Consider the following 20,474-nt stretch of genomic DNA (forward strand, 5'->3'; position numbering starts at 1 on the left):
CAGTACTTAGCTGTGGGTAAGTCCCAGTGTACTCAGTAGGACTTAACTTTCAGTACTTAGATGGGAACAGCAAACCCGGGATGACTGCTGAAGTTAGGTCACTCTTGAAAGCCCGGGATACTGCCTTTAAGGCAGGGAGCATGAAGACATATAGAGAGGCAAGAATAAAGCTTAGGAAAGGCATCAAGGTGGCAAAGCAACAATATAAGCTCAAGGTTGAGAACTGCTTAGCTGAGAACAATACAAAACAAGTGTGGCAAGGATCGCAGCACCTAACCAACTATAAAGGCAATATGATGAACATGGTCACGGCCAATGATATGCTGGCAGAGGAGCTGAACCTCTACTTCGCCCACTAGGAGGCAAAAAGAGCAAATATCTCGGCTCCTGTCTGCCAGCCTACAAACTCACAGCCACTTGTTTTATATGATCATCAAGTGAAAGCTACATTGCGGCTGGTGAATCCCAGCAAAGCTGATGGCCCAGATGGGGTGCTGGAAATAGTGGTAAAAAATTGCACCGATCAATTAGCAGGGGTTTTGACGAGGATTTTTAACATCTCTCTGCAAACCGCTTGTGCTCCATCATGTTTGAAAGCGGCCACCATTATCCCAGTCCCAAAGAAAACAGCAGTTCACTGCCTAAATGACTATAGACCCATTGCATTAACATCTGTAGTGATGAAATGCTTCGAGAGATTGGTCCTTCAACATCTTAGAACATGTTTTCCACCGGAGCAAGTCATCTGGAGAGACCAGGGAATTATGTCAGAATGCTGTTTATTGATTATAGCTCGGCTTTCGATACCATCCTTCCAGACATTGTGATCGGAAAGTTAAGGGACCTGGACCTTTCTTCTAACATCTGTGATTGGATTAAAGACTTGCTGAGAGCTCGGACACAAATAGTGAGGATTGGGCCTGTTACATCTACCTCCCTGAAGCTCAGCACTGGCACTTCACAGAGATGCATTCTAAGTCCATACCTGTATTCATTGTATACATATGATTGCATTTCATCTGACCCATCTACTGCAATTATTAAGTTTGCTGATGACACCACCATAATGGGTTTAATTACAGGCAGAGACAAATCTGTGTACAGGGGGGAGGTTCAAAAGGTATCCACATGGTGTTCAGAGAACAATCTGCACCTAAACATTGGCGAGACAAATGTTGGACTTTCGAAGGAAGAGAGGGGAGCTAGCCCCATTGTATATTGGGGAGGGCTGTGTGGAGAGAGTCTCTTCCTTTAAATTCCTGGGAGTCCATCTTAGTGAAGACCTTATTTGGAAGGTCAGTACAGCCCAGGTGGTTAGGAAGGCCCAACAGAGACTTCATTTCCTTAGGGTCTTGCAAAAGAACAATGTTAGACAGCACTTGATGATTTCTCTCATACTGTACTATGGTGTGGTACGCTGGTTTGACAACCATGGACAGAAAGTCCCTACAGAGGGTGGTGAAGACAGCACACGATATCATGGGCTGTCCCCTGAGTCCGCTAGATGTCATCGCAGGAGACCGTTGCCTCAGAAGAGCGAGGATCATTCTCAGGGATGACTCGCACCCTGGCCAGCACCTTTTTATTCTCCTGCCCTCGGGCAGGAGATATAAAAGCATGATAAGCCGTACCAACATGTTAAAGAACAGTTTCTACCCATGAGTCGTGAGGCTGCTGAATGGAAGACAGCAACATTGCAGCTGATGTTCAGGGTTGGTGGTCGTACCACAGCACACAGAGTGTAACAAGGACTGAGAGATGGGGGGGGGGGAGCTTGTTTAATCTCACTGTAAACAAGTGGTGCACTGACAATAAAGTATTTCTATTTCTAGATTTAAGCTGTCGGTTGTTGTTTTTTAACCCGTGAGCTTATATCATATTTAAAAATCCCCCTTTTTTTGTTTTATTATATGTCATTGTGCCTGTTGCCCATTTGCAATTTTTGATCATTCTCCCATTCAATGCATTTTGTTCAGGTACAGAAGGTTCGTCACATCTTATTTTTTTTAATTTTTATTTCCTTTATCTGCTTCCTTATTGGGAGGAGATTGCATCAAATGTTTGTCCATGGATAAACAAGTAGTTGTGCAAATGTAAAAAGACTTCAAGGGACGCGGGTGGCGCTGTGGGTAAAACCTCAGCGCCTAGGGCTTGCCGATCGCATGGTTGGCGGTTCGAATCCCCACGGCGGGGTGAGCTCCTGTCTTTCGGTCCCAGCTTCTGCCCACCTAGCAGTTCGAAAGCACCCCTAAGTGCAAGTAGATAAATAGGTACCGCTTTATAGCGGGAAGGTAAACGGCGTTTCCGTGTGCTGCGCTGGTGCTGGCTCGCCAGAGCAGCTTCGTCACGCTGGCCACGTGACCCGGAAGTGTCTCCGGACAGCTCTGGCCCCCGGCCTCTTAAGTGAGATGGGCGCACAACCCTAGAGTCGGACACGACTGGCCCATACGGGCAGGGGTACCTTTACCTAAAAAGACTTCAGTTTAGGAGGAGAATATATATATAGAGAGAGAGAGAGAGAGAGAGAGATAATAATTTCAGGAGGGGAAGCGTGTTTGGGAAGACTGTTCCTGGGATGTACTGTTAGAACACATACAACTCTTACATCATTTTTTTCCCCTGCAGCCTTGTTTCTTTATAACACTTGAAATATAATGTATTTCTCCCCACCCCCCAGCTCCTCAAAGGAACTTTGAAATTGCCTTCAAGATGTTTGATCTGAATGGTGACGGGGAAGTGGATATGGAAGAATTCGAACAGGCAAGTTCTCTCCACCTCCAGAACATTACTATGTAAATTATTATGCAAATAATCTCACTTTCTCCTCTTCTGTTGCTATGTGTGGCTCTCTTTCGTTATCTGAGAGCACATATATCACCTGCAAAACCATGGACTCTTTGCAAAGTGTCCTCAAGACACATGCCTCACACTTTGGTGGGGTGTCCTATAGCTGGGGACTTGTGTGCTGCTCACTCTTATACTTGTCCTTTTTGACGCAGCCTTTGTTCATAATTTGCCTGAAAAACAAGACTTCCTCCATTCTCAAATCACAGCTGTTTCACAGCTGTACAGTAGTAGATGGGGCTCATCTTGTTGATGATGTCAGTATGGTGTGTATGTGTGCGTGTGTTTAATTCACTCTTAATTTCTGCCCTTGAGTGGAGAGAAGTTCACCTGTCCCTTCTAGAGGTGATTTTTTTTAAAAAGAGATGAAAAATGCAAATAAGGCAGCTTGTGTCTGAAAACCAGGAGGCAGGCCTGTGCTTTTATTGGCCCCTTCTTCTGCACATTATCCCAGTCCTCCTACTCAGATGATTTAGTGACATTAGCTGTAACAATATGCCCTTCAGAGGTGCATCATCTCTCCTGCCTCACGGGGAAAATGTGGCATACTGCAGCTACCTATGATCTCTATGGCATTTGAGCATTTAAAAATTGATGGACCTCTGATCGCTATGGAAAGTTGTCTTCTCCCTGGTGCACCGAGACAGCAGTCAGTGCAGCAGCAGATATGTTTCTATCTTAGAGTTGTAGCCTTTCCTGTTTGCTACAGGGTAGATAGCATTTGTGTGTCACAGAATAAAGATGCAACACATCACAAAAATAATTCACCATTGAATCCCTTAATAAACCTGGCCAGGAATGCTACCAGAACTCTGCTGCCTTATCTCTGCTATGTCTTTGTGTTGATTACTTTGGTTGCTTTTCAGCCCACCTGCTTATCCCCCTTTTCACTACATCTGAAGTGCCGAATAACCAGTCACTGCATATGTGAAGGCATAGAGGCTTGCTTTTGTCAGGCTGCATTTCCTAATCCTGAGGATTGAACATTATTGCTGCTGGTGTCAAAAGAGTCTACAGTTTTCCAGATGCCAGGATTTGACTCTAGCTTTTTGGTTGTCTGACAGTAATCTGATGATTGACAGTGAACTGGCAATTCATGTCTGCTTGGACCTACTATCTGTTTTGAAATCTGCAATCCGAGGAGAAGAATAATTTTAAGCATTTGCTTGCTCATTTCCCTGCCTGTGTGTTGCTGACAGTCGTAGAATTCTATGCACTCTCTTAGCCATTGCTTCCGTGTGTGATTTTATATCCCTATATGCTCTGATTTCCTTATAAGAGAGCTCTTAAGGAAGCTGCACACACTTGCTATGGGAGAAAGGAACCCTTCCTTTTCAAACTCCAGTTTGCCTGTCCAGGTTTTCTATATGCCTTGAATAGTCCTTGAGCCCACTATGTGTTAACCACTGCTCTGAACCAAAGGGACATGCTTCATTTTGTGTGTGTGTGTGTGTGTTTTAACAAGGTTTTAGGTTCTCCATGGCCCTTCCTCATGAAGGCATATTGCACACTGGTGTGATCTTGTGCATTTCCATCCTTTTTTGTCCTTCTGAAATCTGCTCAGGTCACACAGTGGACAGGTTTGAGTGTTGAGCTATTTTTACTTTGTCATCTTTAACTCTGGACAGGTTTCCCCCTTTGAGGTGGGGTCCCTGGGATAAATTTTCAGCCCTCCAGCATTGGAGCAGCGGGTGGCCATCTGGCCCTTACTAACCCTTCCAAATTTTAATGAAGGCATAGTAAAAAGTATGTCCCCCATCTCACTCACAGGGAAAATAACAATGCTTTCAAATTGTTGTTGTTGTTGATGATGATAATGATGATGATTTATTATTTATACCCCGCCCATCTGGCTGGGTTTCCCCGGCCACTCTGGGCGGCTTCCAACAAAATATTAAAATACAGTGGTCTGTTAAACATTAAAAGCTTCCCCAAACAGGGCTGCCTTCAGATGTCTTTTAAAAGTCTGGTAGTTGTTCTTCTCGTTGATATCTGGTGGGAGGGCGTTCCACAGGGCAGGTGCCACTAGTGAGAAGGCCCTCTGCCTGGTTCCCTATAACTTGGCTTCTTGCAGCAAGGGAACCTCCAGAAGGCCCGCAGCACTGGACCTTAGTGTCCGGGCAGAACGATGGGGGTGGAGACGCCCCTTCAGGTATACTAGGCCGAGGTCGTTTAGGGCTTTAAAGGTCAGCACCAACACTTTGAATTGTGCTCGGAAACATAATGGGGGATACTCCATACTTCTGAAAACTTCTGGGTTTTGAAACCTACCATGTGTTTAATAATGTAACTACACATATTGTTGTATTCAATTCAAAGGCGTGTATCTGTGGAGGACCTAGGTTTTAGGGATATGTGATGCAGCCTGCCTTGTTATAGCTGTGTGTTTAACTTTGGAAACCCCTTAGGTTCAGAGCATCATTCGCTCCCAAACTAGCATGGGCATGCGTCATAGAGACCGCTCAACTACAGGGAACACCTTGAAGACGGGCTTCAACTCTGCATTGACCACCTACTTCTTTGGGGCTGATTTGAAGGGGAAACTGACCATCTCTCACTTCTTGGACTTCCAGCGCAAACTTCAGCATGACATTCTGAAGCTTGAGGTTAGTGTCTGATCCGCACACATAATTCTGTTCACTTACTATACTGCTTTGGAAAAGAAGCTATAGTTCTTTAGTTGCTGGCCAGTGTCAACACACGTCGTCTTCAGGCAGCTGCAATGTCCCCAGTACCCCAGCAGAGCACATCAATGGTGTCCCCTTTTCAAAAAGTGACAGAGTCCTGGAGTTGCCATTTACATTTCCCATAATTCCCCAGAGTGATGCTACGTCAGGAGCTATGTGGAGAAACAAAAATGGTGGCTTCAAGACTCTGAAACTGTGGTTACCACTAGGTAAGCTACTGGCACCAGCCCTGTTTACTCATGCCCTATAATCAGGAAACCTCAGTCCCACCTGTGGGACATTGCTCTTGCCATGAGTGCTGGAAGGAAGACCGCTCCCTGCTGCAAGGCCCATTTCCCCCTGGCTTAGGGGATGGAGCCCAGACTCACCCTGAACAGCTAAAAGAGGCTCCTGGGAGGCCACTGGGACATTGCTGGAACAACTCTTGGTTTGCGGCAACTGGCTAAAATGTTTTAAATGGTTCTCATTTTGGTTCCTCTATTTTGTTTTTGTCGGGTTGGTGTTGGTTAAATGTTTAGTTGGAGTTGGCAGCTATTTTAATTTGGGTATAACTCTAAACTGTTTATTATTGTTGTTGTCATTTTAGTTATTATTGATTTCTATTGGTTTATTTGTTGCTAGTATAGGATATTTTGGTTTTTTATGTTTGATGTTTTGTTGCTCTTTTATATATGTTGTAAGCGACCCAGGGTGGCTGGGGAAACCCAGCCTGATGGGCGGGATATAAATTTAAAAACATTGTGTGTAGCTGACTGATTTATTCACTAAGGAGGGATATTGTGCACATGCACAGACATTATTATTACTGCACATGTCCCACGGCCAAAGCCTTGCATTGGTCAAACTAGCTCTGAGCTCTGGCTTCAACTTGAAACGCAATCTGTGAACAATAACTCTCCCGCTCCCCACACACACAGAGCTTACTTTCGTTACAGCCATCAGTTTAATGGATTAATAAGCCCACCTCCTTCTCTGTATTATGACATAGTGACATAAGTGCTTAGATGGAATGGGGCAATTTGTTGCATGTGCTTATTTTGCATGTATTACAACAATATGTTGTATTATGTTGTACTCAGAGTCTCTTTCTGGACAGCACCTTCTAAACAGGCTGTAGAGCAGAGTTGGGTGGGGGATTGGATCTAGCCAGTCAGCACCTATTGGGTAGCGTTCGTGACATCAGTGACAGGTGCATTCCTAGCATTCCCCGCCATCTGTTTCATTTTTAAATGCCTGACAAGTTAGCTTTTGCATATCTTTCATATATTTCCTCTTTTTCCCTCCACCCATTCTGTTATGGGCCAAGTGTTGGAAATGCCTATAGTTTGAGTGGTAGATTTGGGGGGGGTGGCATGGGATGAATTCGAACAAAGTAGGGTGGAGTTGCATCATAAGATATGAATATTGTATTTGTATTAATGAGGTCTTGTTCTGGATTCTCTTGGGATTTTTTAGTTGCCCCACCTGACCCCCAATCTCAGTGGTGTCTGGCAATAGTTCTTTTTTTGCTTGTGAGCTCAAAAGCTGCATGGATTTCTTTTGCTTGGTGTTATGCAGAAAGGGATGTTTCAAGTTGAATGTGGCTGAGCAGGTTTTTACAGAAATCTATATTATGTGTGGTGTCTGGTTTATGTCTAAATCAATATTCACATAAGTCTCACAGGGCCAAAAAAGCATATGCTAATCAGATTTCGAGCTATATATGATCATTGTGATTTAGTACTACATTTGTTAATTAGAATGCGTTTTCATGAACAACTTAGCTCATAATTGTCTGAAATTAATCCTGCTTCTTCAAGAAATGTAATCAAGTATATACTAGCTCAGCTCTAGATGATGTGTAAAGAAGATTATATTGCCATACATTGTATCTGTATGCTACCAGAAGTTATCCAAATGGTTTGATGCAGTAATTATACTGTCCTTAGTGGGTTTTCATTGGAGCCCTGTGTTCAGGTTTTGCTTCTCGTGGAGAAATTTTAAAAAACCCCAATTGTGACTGGAATGGTGTCAGGAGTCTCGCAAAGAGGCCACAACTGGGGACGAGGAGGAGATTGTGTGAGTAACGGCCTGTGTAAGAAATATGGATAATCCAGTCACCCTCAATGTATCTTTCTCTTCATTTTAAGAGAAATGGCACAAGGCTTTTAAAAATGTAAACCCAACCAAGCAAGTCAGGAAGGGATGGGTTTGAGGGAGGTTTTTTTAAGAGAAGGTACAGGTTTTCCAAATCTCAAACATGGTATAAAGTCTGAGTTAAGCATAACAACAATCTAGCTGATGCAACTTTCTGATAACCAAGTTACAAGATGCAGACCAGGAAACTGAAACTTAGCATTCCTCGAACTTTAGGTCAGTATGTCAGAATGTCATTTGGTTACATAGGATGTGTCGGTCCTCACTGCAGGCAAGCAGATTGCTGACTAAGCCCAGAGTACATTTAAAAGTGTTTGTGTCAACTAATTCGGTCTCCTCTAAGTGATTTAGATTGGCTTTAAAGCTGCATTGGTTTGTTTGCATTCTCCCCATAGATATAAATACAGGCACACCTGTTGACCAAAGTCTTTATCTCTCTCTGCCAGGTGAATTTATGTTTTATTTCATTCTAGGAAGTCTTGGGCTGCATGAAACTGGAGCTGCCCTCTGTTTATGTGTCATTATCAATTAGTATGGATTGATGTTTGAGCTAATCATAATTGAACTATGCAAGCTTTGAGCCTGGAAAGTTAAACTTGTTGTTGGATGAGATGCCTGGATGCATCAATAATTAATGCGTATAAATCTTGACTGTGTCCCCATCACAAGGGAAATGAGAGAATAGTGAAATGGCCCAAGTGTTGCAATGAAAGCCACAATAAATCTCAAGTTACTATACACATAAACAGTATTTAATGTGTGTGTGGCTTTGTTTCAGTGAATAACAATTCAGTGAATATGTTAGAAAACTGACCTTGGATGAGAAAATTATTATGATGCCATTTTTTATTATTTATTTATTTATTCATTCATTCAATTTCTATCCTCGCAAAAGAGCTTAGTGTTTGCAACTGAAAGAAAAGATAATGGAGGAATGTACCTGCAATGATATGATGCATGCAGATTCATTTATTCTTTTCTGGTTTTTTTGTTGAGCCATCATACATCTTTCTGCTCTGCAAAATGGGAAAGTCTAAACCCAAAGGTGGGTTTAGGCTGGCTGTCCAAGTGGATTCATGTAGAACCAACAACTTTCATTGATCACTTGAACTGCCAGGCAGTTGTGAATATTTCTGTTGTGAACGGCCCTGGGATCTTAGGATGAAAGGAAGGATACAAATTTAAATAATAATGACCATGTTGCATTTTACAGTTGTTCTGTAGGTTAACAAAGCAGAAATTTATGTAGACAAGTAGAGCTAAGTAGCCAATTTCCATTTTCGATGGTCATTTCACAGTAGATCACAGCAGACAGGTGTTCTGAGCATCCTCTCTGGTTTTACCAAACACATATATTCTAAGAAACATAGATGCAGTCTGTTCCCATGTGACATTTTCCTTCTGTAGATGCATTTCTTAAAACCATCAATTTGGTGTATATTGGCATATTTTTTGGCAATGAATAATGTGTAGTGGGGAGAAAGAATTAAGATACATTGGCCTGATTCTGTGCTTATTAAGTCGATATATGAAAGAGTCTTTTGCTCATGTACATAGCCCTTTCACTCCTTTTGTAGCACAAGCAGTTAAGCTGGCAAGTCATAGTTTTCCCTGAACCAGAAAACTATGGTTACCAGCTTCAGGAAAAGGCAGCATATTAATCCACGGTTATAAATTGGTTTAGTATCCTTGCCTGGTCAGAAACTGGTCTTCTTCTTGGTTTGGAGGACACAGGAAACTATGGTTGATTAGACACTTCCTGGTTTGATTGCTTGTGTCACTGAAGGAGGAATGAATCATAGAATCAAGGAGCTGTGTATTTGAGCAAAATACCCTTTCATATATTGGCTTAATAAGCAGAGATACATTTGTTCAATTTGGATGATCACAGCTTAAACCCGTCTCCAAAACCAACAGTTGCCACAGCCACAATTCCCTTAACAAACTTCTCTTATATCCAATTGGGCAGCTGAAGGAATACTTATAAGGCTTCTGGTCACTTATTCCTGTGTAGCAGTAATAGAAAGTAAGGTTAAGTCATGAATCACTTCTAGATCTTGTTTCTGATGGTCTCATATGTGCTGCTAAGTTTATGAATTGCAGTTTCAGAAGTACTCTGTTTTCTGTCCCATCTTTCTTTATAATCTTCGCTTACTGCTACTTCCCATTCCCAGAAACTTCTTGCCCTCCTTCTCTAACCAGGGTTGCAGGAGAAGCCTGCAGATAAAAAAGGGGGGGTAGCCCCGGATTACTTCTTGCAGACTAAGTTACTTTCATGCATGACTTGAAAGCTAAAGGTGCAGTGCTTCTTTACATAACCTTTTTAATTGCTCATTAAGGTGTTGGAAACTGCCAGAGGCTGCTATTAATTCTATCATTCCGTTCCAGACTGCAGCATATTTGCAAGGTCAGTAGCAGGTCAGAAATATCCCTCAAACACCTGGCATCCATGAAGATCTTGCTATCTTCAGGAGACATACTTTCTAACCCTATTACTGCCCGTTATTATTTTTAAAGGGGTCTTTAGGAGTTAGGAAAAGAGATGGAAATGTTGGAGGTAGCCCAAGGATTTATGACAAGTTATTTCCCTTGCCCTCTTCAAAACTTTTTTTCTTTTCGAGCAAACCCTTCACTGGATCTCCACGCAGCTTCACCACCTTTGCTACCAGTTAGCTCTCTTATCTTGTCCTCACTACTTCTCATTCAGCTCATAGTTCTGTTTTTACACCTTGTAGATGTTCTATATGGCACTACCTTCTTTGTGTTCTGTATGGTAAATTGCACATGATTGAAGCAAAATGGATGTTAAATAACTATTTTTATTTTTATTCTATTTAAATTTTATTAAAATAAAAATATTTAAATTAAATTTTAAATAATTACAGTGGTACCTCGGGTTAAGTGCTTAATTCGTTCCGGAGGTCCGTTCTTAACCTGAAACTGTTCTTAACCTGAAGCACCACTTTAGCTAATGGGGCCTCCTGCTGCCGCCGCGCCGCCAGAGTACGATTTCTGTTCTCATCCTGAAGCAAAGTTCTTAACCCGAGGTACTATTTCTGAGTTAGCATAGTCTGTACCCTGAAGCGTATGTAACCCGAGGTACCACTGTACTCGCTTATTGAATAAACTTAAATATCAGCTTCTTTAAAAGGAGAAATCTGTGTCTCTACGCAGATTTGTTAATGTTTTGCACTGACATCTTTTACTTTTCAAAAGCATCTAAACAGTCTTCTACTGTCAAAAGCCATTCCCGTGCCGATGCAATCAAAACTGGGAGCTGTCCAAAAGCACATGCAATTGGCAGCAGCAGGAGTTGAGTACAGCAGGTCTGCAAGTTAGAAGATGTTGGCCAGGAGCTGTAGCTTAGTGGTAAACTGCATGCTTTGTAGGCATAACGTCCCATGTTAAGAGCCTTGCTGGATCAGACCAAGGGTCCAATTGGTTCAGCACCCAGTTTGCCACAGTGGCCAACCATACTTCTCCTGGAAGCCTGCCCTCCGCACAAGAACGCAACACCCCTTGTTCATTCTCCAGTGTTCCGTTAAAGAATCTTGGATAGCAGGACATGAACATACCTTTGCACAAGACTTGAGTTGCTATCAATCAAAGGAAACAGCACTGAGTTAGATAGAGCAGTGTTGTGACTAGGGTTAGATAGGGGAAGTTCCTATGTTCATTTGGGGGCTTCTGCAACTTTCTGATTGGAAAGTGGGGCGGGGGGGGCAGGTGGCTGCACTGTTCGAAGGCACTCTGTGTCTCGGCATCTCATGCTTCAGGCCAATGACATCATCTCAAACATTGGTTTGAGAGGGAGGGAGGGATGGGTGGCACGACAAGAGTTGGACACGACTAAACAACAACAACAAGAAGAAGAAGTAATGTTATTCTTCCATTCAGGGCCACGACAGTCCCTCTCAAGGGGTTCACATCACACTCATATTATCACTTCCCCAGATGGTAAGCTGCAAACCTGTTTGCGTTGCACCCAACCAAGATGTTCCATGTGTGCAAGGGCTTGCACAACTGATTCCCCTCTCCTCTCCTCTCCTCTCCCCTCACCCCAGCAGCAAATCTGTTCCAGAGGGTTAAGAGGACACCCAGGGGAGGGAGGGGAAGTTCCATTGCAGAAGCACAAACAGGAAAAGTTGGTTGGATGCAACCTTTTGCATTTCCGGCTCTTTGTCTTCATGCAACAAACATTGATTTATTGTTCCCATCTCCTGTCACGTCCAATGCAACCTTTTCCTATAGCCATGAATGCCTGTGAAATAGCAAGCGGTGGCTTTATCAGGAAACTCTTTCTTAATCTTTGCTCTCTGGCATCACTGTCCAGCTGGAAATAATGAAAACATTCCCCCCCCCCCCCCCGTCTGTCTTAGACAATCGCTTTGAGGCTTTCCCCTTCTGCCACCGTAGCACAGTGTAAGAAGGGACAAACTGATTGCTTTGTAATGCCTGCCACGAGCATCCTTGGGACACCTTGTTGCTTTGCATTGCCTGGCTGCAGAATTTTCATCTGCTTTTTGAACTCTGCAAAGCCCAGAATTGCAACTGCCAGCTTAATGCCTTTCCAGGCTGCGTTGCTTTGCTCAAGATGGTGTCTTGCCCACCCCCACTTCTCCCCTTGCTTTTTATTGACATTACGGAGTATAAAGTAAATTAAATGTCATTCCCACAGTGCTATGCTGGGTTTCATCTTCTCACTGCAGCCAGTCTCCTGGAAATTCTGTTGTTCTCAATTGAAACAGGAGCTATTGGGGCAGAACTATTTTGCTTTATAGGGTAGTTCTGGTCCCAGCTATGGAGAGCTTTCCCTGATTTTGCTGTTTTATAATGATTAGAGCAGGCAGGAGATGTTCAGAAATGCTGATGCTCGTACATCTAAATCAAATCCATCATCCTCAGTGTTTTTGCCTCTACTGTTTTTCCACCTCTTCAAGGCCCACTTCCTCTGACACCAGCAAGCTTCCAGGATTATTATTTTGAACATGTCTTTACGGTGAAATAGCTTATGTTTTCTTAAGCAACATGTGTTTGCAAGCGGGGCTCTAAATGGATGCCAGTCTCAGTTCCTTGGAGATAGACGATAGGAGCAAAGGACAAATAATCCTTTTCCTTGGGTTTGCTGACAGTCTTTGCGGGGTTTTGCAGGCCTGGTTCAGCCATTCCCCAGCTCAGTGCTGGCATTGGAAGAATGTTGCAAGAAATTTAAATAATTGCTGGCTCCCGGGCTGCTTGCTGTACCTTTTCAGCAGGTGGGGGGCAGAAGACAGATTGGTGAGTGGTTTTCAGTGTTGTTTGATATCTATTCTGCCCTCCCAAGGGATCCTAATGTGGCAAACAACAAAGTAATACAGGTTTTTTTAATAAAAAATAAAAAATAAACCATCACATAACCTCAGAGCTAATATTTTCAAGGTTGTGTTGAACAGTGTATTCCGGTAAATCTGCAAGGGATTCCCAGTTGTTCAACTAAAGCAACAGCAAAAAGCCACACATACACACACATTTAGGCAACCAGAATCTCTGACCTATAGTAACTTTGAGGCAGGTTTGTACTTGTGTATAAGCAGGTCATCTCCAGCAGTATGGTTCATGGTGTGCAGTAGGTAATGGAGCCGCCATTTGATATCTTGCAAGCCATGCCTACTTAATTGATTCATTCTTCTGACCTTGCCTCCTTGCAATCAACCACCTGTTGAGGTTGGGCCTTTCCATTGCACCCCTATGTTGGGTATGGTTGGGTCACACATTTCTTCACCAGGAGTGATTCAAATGGAATGTCCTGTCTTTGGAGAAAGCTGCCTGTTGTGTCTCTGCATGAGTTGATTCTGTGGGGTTGCCTCCTTCCAGTCTAAGCAATGACTCTTACAGTTCAGTGTGCTTTCAGATTTAATTCAGGGAAAGTTTCCTCACTAATCAGAAGTTTGAAGAGAAAGTATGTTGGTGTATAAAAAGAGGAGACATTGAGTTCCAGCTTGTCATTTCCCCCCTCTTTTCTTAAGTGTCCTTGCCCATTGGCTGATAAGCATTTGAGAAAAGGACAAAAGCTACATTGAAAAATCATTTTTTTATTATGATATTGTTTTACTATATGTAGCCTTGGCTCATCACCATTATCTTGTGCAAAATTGGAAAACTCCTTAATGCTTCTTATTCAGTAGTGGTGGGGAGACTTTTAGTGAAAAGAGATTGTCCCTGGTCTCTACATTTTATTCTTTAAAGTCTCAATGGAGGTTTGATCTCAGGGTAAGTATGTGTGTGTGTGTTTTAACTGCCTACAAGGGCACTTCTAAAAAGAAAGAAGATAACTGAAAAAAGAAATACTACCTCAGAAAATAAATTGGGTTTGATTATTCACAGAGGAGTACTTTCCTTGGGGAAACTATATAACTAGCCATTTTTATTACATATTTAAGTGCTTTTATGAAGTATTTGCATTCAGCGTATTGAAGCATTGTGTTCCGCTAGATTAATTTTGAACTTCAAATAGCTCTCCTTTCAATCTGTATTTTAAAAATGTTTATGTGTGTGAAACGGATTATGTGCTACTCCTCTTTGTTTCATGGCTTCTCCTTGGCGCAAATTTCTAGTGCTCTGTTTGCGCCATGATCCTAAGCCTATTTATTCAGAAGTAGATTCCCTCCGCTGAGTCCAATAGATCTCCATCCCTAGTAAGCTTAAGATTGCAACCTTAGGGACCACTTCACACCAGAGTCATGCCTCACAGGGTGTGAATCTAAGACTCAGTATTTTGCAGAAGGGATTAAACCCCAAAAAAACTTTTAAATTTGAACATTTAAAGTGGATTAATGGCGTGTTATTCAGGCATTTTGAGGCTTGGGAAGTGATTGGGGAACTGCGTTGAATAGTGTGGGATGAACACGGGAAGATGTGTGAACACACTGCTAGCAAATCAGAGTGCAGGCTTGTTGCAGTATAAACAGATCTGAACAACATTCCATATAGGCAGTGCTTTGTAAGCTTTGTGAAAGCAAATCTGGATGGATCTTGAATAAACACATCTTCTGAAGGAGCTCTCTGTTCTGGAGCAGAATGGCAGGAGTGGAGAGTTCAGGCAGACACAGCCTGAGGCGGTTCTTTTGCCCCTGCAACAGAGCTCGGTTAGGAGTGCTGGGGAATACTGTTTTATTTATTTATTTTAGAAGTCAGGCCTCTTTATTCACTTGGGGGTAACTCCAAAGCATTTCCTTTCTTCATGCAGCAGCACAAGAAGGCTCAGGTGAGCTCTTAAATCCCAGATTTCTCTCTTGAAACATCAATACTTAACCTGCCCTATCAAGCTGTAGGCATGTGGTAAAAAAAGAGCCATCTTTTTACACATCCAGAGAATTCTGATCCATGGCGACCGCCAAGGGATTTTCTGGCTTTCTCCTGTCAAGTATAGAGAACAGCTGATGTATTTTTATGCCAAAACAGAGTGCATTGGGGTTGCCGGTTACGTAAGCCATAAATGTAGCATGCTTACTGCAGCCTTCTTCTGTTTTGATGAGCACAGCGGGCACTTGCTCTTGAGTTTCTGGTGAACCTCTGTGAAATTGGGAAAACCTTAAATGCTGTCAGATCGAGTGACAAATGGCATCTGCTTGAGCGAGTTTGGGTTATTATGCAGTTCTGTCTAAATGATACAGCCGTATTCCAGAGAGGTTCTAACAGCATGAAGGCAGGGATCTTTTTGAAGAGCAGTTTGTCAGGTTAGCACTGGGCTTGTTATATTTTGGTGGCTTGTGTCTCCATTGGCGAGTTTTCTGAAGGGACTGCGTGAATACCAATGGCGAAAACTTTATGCTTTGGATTATATTATTTCGTTTTATAGTTTACTTTAAGACTTACTTAGAGTTATTGTGTCTTCTTTTATAGGCTAGTCTAGGACACAGTTATTGCTCTTCAGGCACTAATGGTCACATTATCTTGCAGCTTATTGTGACTGCAGATGGTTGTGATGGATGTCCTTCTCTCTTTTTTAAAAAGTTATTTTTTAAAAAACAACAACTCTGGGAGCAGTTTTTGTTTAATTGCTCCCATGTGGCTGTGTGATTTAAACGTAATAAACCAACGCTTGGTGTTTGTGTTTAAATACACCTATGAAAATGATTTAAAAGGCTGTGTTACTTTGTGTAAATTTATGAGTTCTGATAGATGTTTATTGCTGCCTCAATGTTAAGGGGAATAAGTGGATATGCACTAGGTTTGTTCATATTGTAAATTGGGGAGGGTGAGATTGCTTTGAAAATATTTATGCAAAAATTTGTATTCCACTCTTCTAGAGCCCATGCATGCACTCAGGGTAGCATACAACAAATATGATTTAAGAAAACAAAAAAAGTATGTGAACAAGGGTACAGAAAATGCACATTAAAAATGCATTTCAGAGCAACAGTGGCAGAGACTACAGATAGTAATAATCTTCACAGATAAACCTTAGCATGCAAAAGCCTTCTGGAATAAAAGTCTCCTTACCAGCCAGCCGGGGGGGGGGGCAGCCAGAGAGAGTGCCATGTGTACTTTGAGAGGCAAGATATTTCCTAGTATTGATGCACAACCACTGAGAAGGCCCTATCTCTTGTTACCATTGTCAAGCATCCTTTTCACTCTAGGTGGGTTACAGAGAAGGGCTTCTTCTCCTAATCTTAGAGAGCGGGCAGGATGGCATGGGAGGAAGCAGTCCTCAAGTATCTCTTAATCTTTCATCTGTATAGCATTCAAGAGCCGTACTTTAAAATGACTGGCACTGGAAACTAAGGCAGAATGAGTTTCTGTGTCAAGTACATGAAAACAGGTAACCTCTGAGCGAGGTGCTCTTGTTATTGGGGAAAGGTGCTGGATAGTAACAGGTTATTTCATAATTTGTGTGAAAATGTCAGCATACAATAGGGTTGCCATACATCCGGAATTTCCTAGACATAGCCCTGATTTGGTCGTCAGAAACAGTGTTGGGGCAGAAATTGCTGAAAAGTCTTGGAAAATACGGATATATGGCAACCAATGTCAGAAATGTAGATTTTGGTAATTTTCCTTTTCAAAAAAGCTCAAAAACTTCTTCTTTTTTGTTAACAACAACAACAACTTTGCAAAAAAAAGGAAGCTTAACAACTTTTGTGTCCAGTTTTTCACGTTTTGAAATATGGCAACCCTAACATACCACACAGCCACTCATTGTATATATTTGTTCCATAATGACAATGGATTAGAAAAATATCTAGGGTAACTCTAGACATTACAGTACAAGGAGACTGTACCCACTCGTGTTTCTGCCTCTCTACCATTTAACAGAGTGAGGCAGTTGATTTAGGATGTCATAAAAAGGGCAACAAATTATTTCTTAACAAGTTACTTAATTTATGATAGTTCTATTTTAGCTCCCATGGAGAGGCACCTGAGGACTTTTCTGCTCAAGTGCCGAAATAATCTGGGCAGCCATGAGTACTCTACTATGCACCCTGACCTGGGGATTTGCTGTTCTGCCTCAGGCAGCAAAATGTCTTGCACTTGCACTAGCCCTGACCCAGCCTTGGAGGGAAACAAGTCTTGGCCTAATAGGACTGGAAATCACACAGTGCCCAGTTCATCTGTACTCGGGATTTCCCAAGGTCTGCTTTCTGTGTTCCACTTTCAGTCGAAGTATGTGTGTTCAGTGAGCTGTCCAAGTAAATACGAATTTATTAGCCTGGGATTGAGAATACATGTGAGCCTGGGGCTCATTCACCTGATGCATGTGGTAGAAAACAGCTTGAACAGATGGGAGCTTTGTCCTCTATACCTTCCTTGCATTCTTCCTCCAGCATTCCCACAACAACATGCACCTATCATTGCACTTATTTGGATCAATGTGAAACACTTGGTCCCTACAATAGAGTGTTTAGAAGTAAATGCCTCTATTTATCCTGAGGTTCATGTTCAGGTGTCATAGCCAAAATATTTGAATATTGGAAGCATTGAACATGTGCACGTTCCCTTCTCCACTTCCTGAGCTGCAGCAAACAGGAAATCCAGATCAGGCAAACTATACCATATTATACTATATTAACAATACTTGGGAAGCCAGTTTTAAATAGGTTTTAGAGTCTTCATTTTATTTCATTTCATTTCACTTTTACTATGTATACCGCCTTTATATATTACTATACACAAGGTGATTTACAACAACAGAATATACAAAAAAGAACACACACCCAAAATTCCGGTTTGGAAAGAAATTGTGGTTAATAACACCCATTGTTTACCTGCTTCAGATCTCACAGCAAACTATGCTTGCCAGGGGCCAGGAAGTCAAAAAGGGAATCAGTGTGCTGGTTGAATACTCAGAATGGAATACAGAGGAGCTCACAGCATGTTTGGCTGTGACATCTGAAAAATGTGACCAAGTCTTCGTCAGAAATTCTGACTTATTCCTTCTGAAGAAAGATGCCTTGAAGGAACTGCCATCTCTTTATCCTAGCACTTCTAGTTCAAAGCAGTCTGACTACCCCGTACACATCAATGTGTAGAATACCATGTTTTTCAGGCTTGTTATGCATAATGTATTTAATGGCGAAGGAAAAATACTCTTCACATTTTTAGCATGAATGAAAATATTGGATTCATTTAGAAACCAAAACCGATTATAAAACCATGTATACCCATTAGAATCCAAGCAAACCGTCTTTGAAGACCATTGTGGTGGTATTTAATAAGATAATGCCTTACGTCCTGAAAAATACAAGACACTAGAAGAAAACAATTACTTGTATATGCCAGGCTAATCGAGACCTAATGGAGACCCCCCATTAGAAAACCTGGCTATAAAATGGAAATCAGCATTTTAACATGGCTGCTGGGAATTGTGAAGGGAATGATTCCTTTCCAGGGATAATTGAGAAATGTAGAGTGCTATTGTGAAAGGTCGACTTATCTCCGCTACTGCTGCAGCAAAAATTAAATTTTTTTTTAATCATGAAAGGACACAAAAAGTTGTGGTTTATTGATGCATGAAACTGACAAATTGGTGTTGTTCCTTTTCTGTTCCAGTTTGAAAGGCACGATCCAGTAAATGGCCGGATCACGGAGCGCCAGTTTGGCAGCATGCTTCTGGCTTATAGTGGAGTGCAATCGAAAAAGCTCACTCTCATGCTGAAACAACTCAAGAAGCATTTCCAGGATGGAGAAGTGAGTAGCCTTTGGGCAGTGGAACGGAGATAGGCTGTGACTTATTGTGAGCGCAAATAATGTTTGGCTGGATTGTGGGCTGGCATGTCTGACAGGGATAATCGTATGGATCACCACCGTTTGGTCATACGTGGCAAGAAGAAAATGTGGCCATACAGTTGGGGGGGGATATATGGAGGGGTTACATGTTGGTTTTCAAAGCTCACACGTCTGCATAGCGCTAGGCCCCTGTGTTCTTTTTTTTTGCCCGAGTTAACTGGGGAAAGATGCATAACCACTGGCGTGACCTTGAATTAATTATCCATTTTGACTGGGTAATTTGTCATTTATATATTATGAACTTATGTGGGGAAAATAAATTATGGAAAGTAGGCTCATAATTTTGAGGGGGGAACGAGGTTGGAGCTGTTGCAGAAGTTAAATGCACGCTGAGAGACCTTGAATAAAAACACTTAAAAGTGAAAGGACATATTTTAATCTGCTAATGAAAGTACTCAGTTATGGCAGCACAAGAATGGCTTGACAGTTCCTTAGGAGACCTGTAGTGCTCCTTTTCTGATTAACTATTATCTGCACGTAACAATTAAACCAAAATGAGAACTGATTAAGAACCTCTGTTTCTGCATTGAAAAGCCATTTCTTGTTTTTCCATTGCTGTAATCCAATTCCAAGTAGAGAATATATCAAGATGGTGGGGTCCAGAGCTGGCCAGTGCAACCATCCCCCCTGAGGGAGCAGATTGTAGCTGCTGCGCTGCTCCCCAGTGGTTTTTCTGCTGTGCCACACTGAGGTCACCTCTTCTGAACCTAGCTTAGCTTCTCCCAAACAAACCACAACCCATAAACGAAGAACAAACCTTATTGACATCTCATGAGTAGTCTGGAGAGAGCTGAACCATGAGACTGGATTTGGACGACTGGCAATCCTGAGTCCAAGCCCTAGGGTAGTTAAGCCTGGCATGACAACAACATGACCATGGTTTGGCTTAGTGTGCCTTCAAACCAAGTCAAAATTATTCCCATGTTGAAGATTCAAGGGGTCAGGTTTGAGGCCTGGCAACAGTAGGTTTACCCTAAGACACCTCAAAAAATTGTGGCAGAGGCAAGAGAAATATGGAGAGCTTTCATTTTTTTGAATTGGAGGAGTGATGAGGTCTTGGTCCAAGGATGGGGAGGAGGAAGGAATAGGCTTTGGTATGGTATAAAAGGTAGAGAAAAAGGCTCCGAGGATTATTGGAATGAATGGGTTGGCCTAGGAGGAGGTGTAGTGATGGTGCTTGGCCAGAGGAGAAGAGATAATGGACTTTTTAAATGGAGTGAAGTTTGACTGATATGTTTACTTCCTCCGAAGGGGCTCAGCAACTCAAGAGTGTGAACAGAGATAGTGAGTTCAGAGGGAAGCTGGGGCTGGAGATTATGGAGCAAACAGTTGAATGGGACTGTGGGACAAACAAATCAGAGTTGAGAATACATAGTTGAAAACGGCCATTAAAAAAGGAACAGTGTTTCAAAGAAAGCCATTGCAATGATAGACTGCAGGTCATAGAAGGAGCAAAAGGTAGAGTTGGTGTGAGGGGAAGACGGAGAGTGTGCAGTACTGAAAGTGACAAGCTAATGGTCAATAAGGGGAATTTCTTTAGTG

General features: G+C 42.3%; 1 protein-coding gene across 1 annotated transcript in view; it reads left to right on the forward strand.

Moving 5' to 3' along the window:
* Positions 1-20,474, forward strand: part of MICU1 (mitochondrial calcium uptake 1) — a 131,813-nt gene that overhangs the window by 81,491 nt on the left and 29,848 nt on the right. Inside the window, exons 7-9 of the mRNA XM_083614229.1 lie at positions 2,678-2,760; positions 5,253-5,450; positions 18,696-18,833. Coding sequence (XP_083470355.1) covers positions 2,678-2,760; positions 5,253-5,450; positions 18,696-18,833 — 419 coding nt within the window. The remainder of the gene's footprint in view (positions 1-2,677; positions 2,761-5,252; positions 5,451-18,695; positions 18,834-20,474) is intronic.

Source organism: Podarcis filfolensis (genome assembly GCF_964270895.1).
Source record: "Podarcis filfolensis genome assembly, chromosome: 5".
NCBI classification, from domain to species: domain Eukaryota; kingdom Metazoa; phylum Chordata; class Lepidosauria; order Squamata; family Lacertidae; genus Podarcis; species Podarcis filfolensis.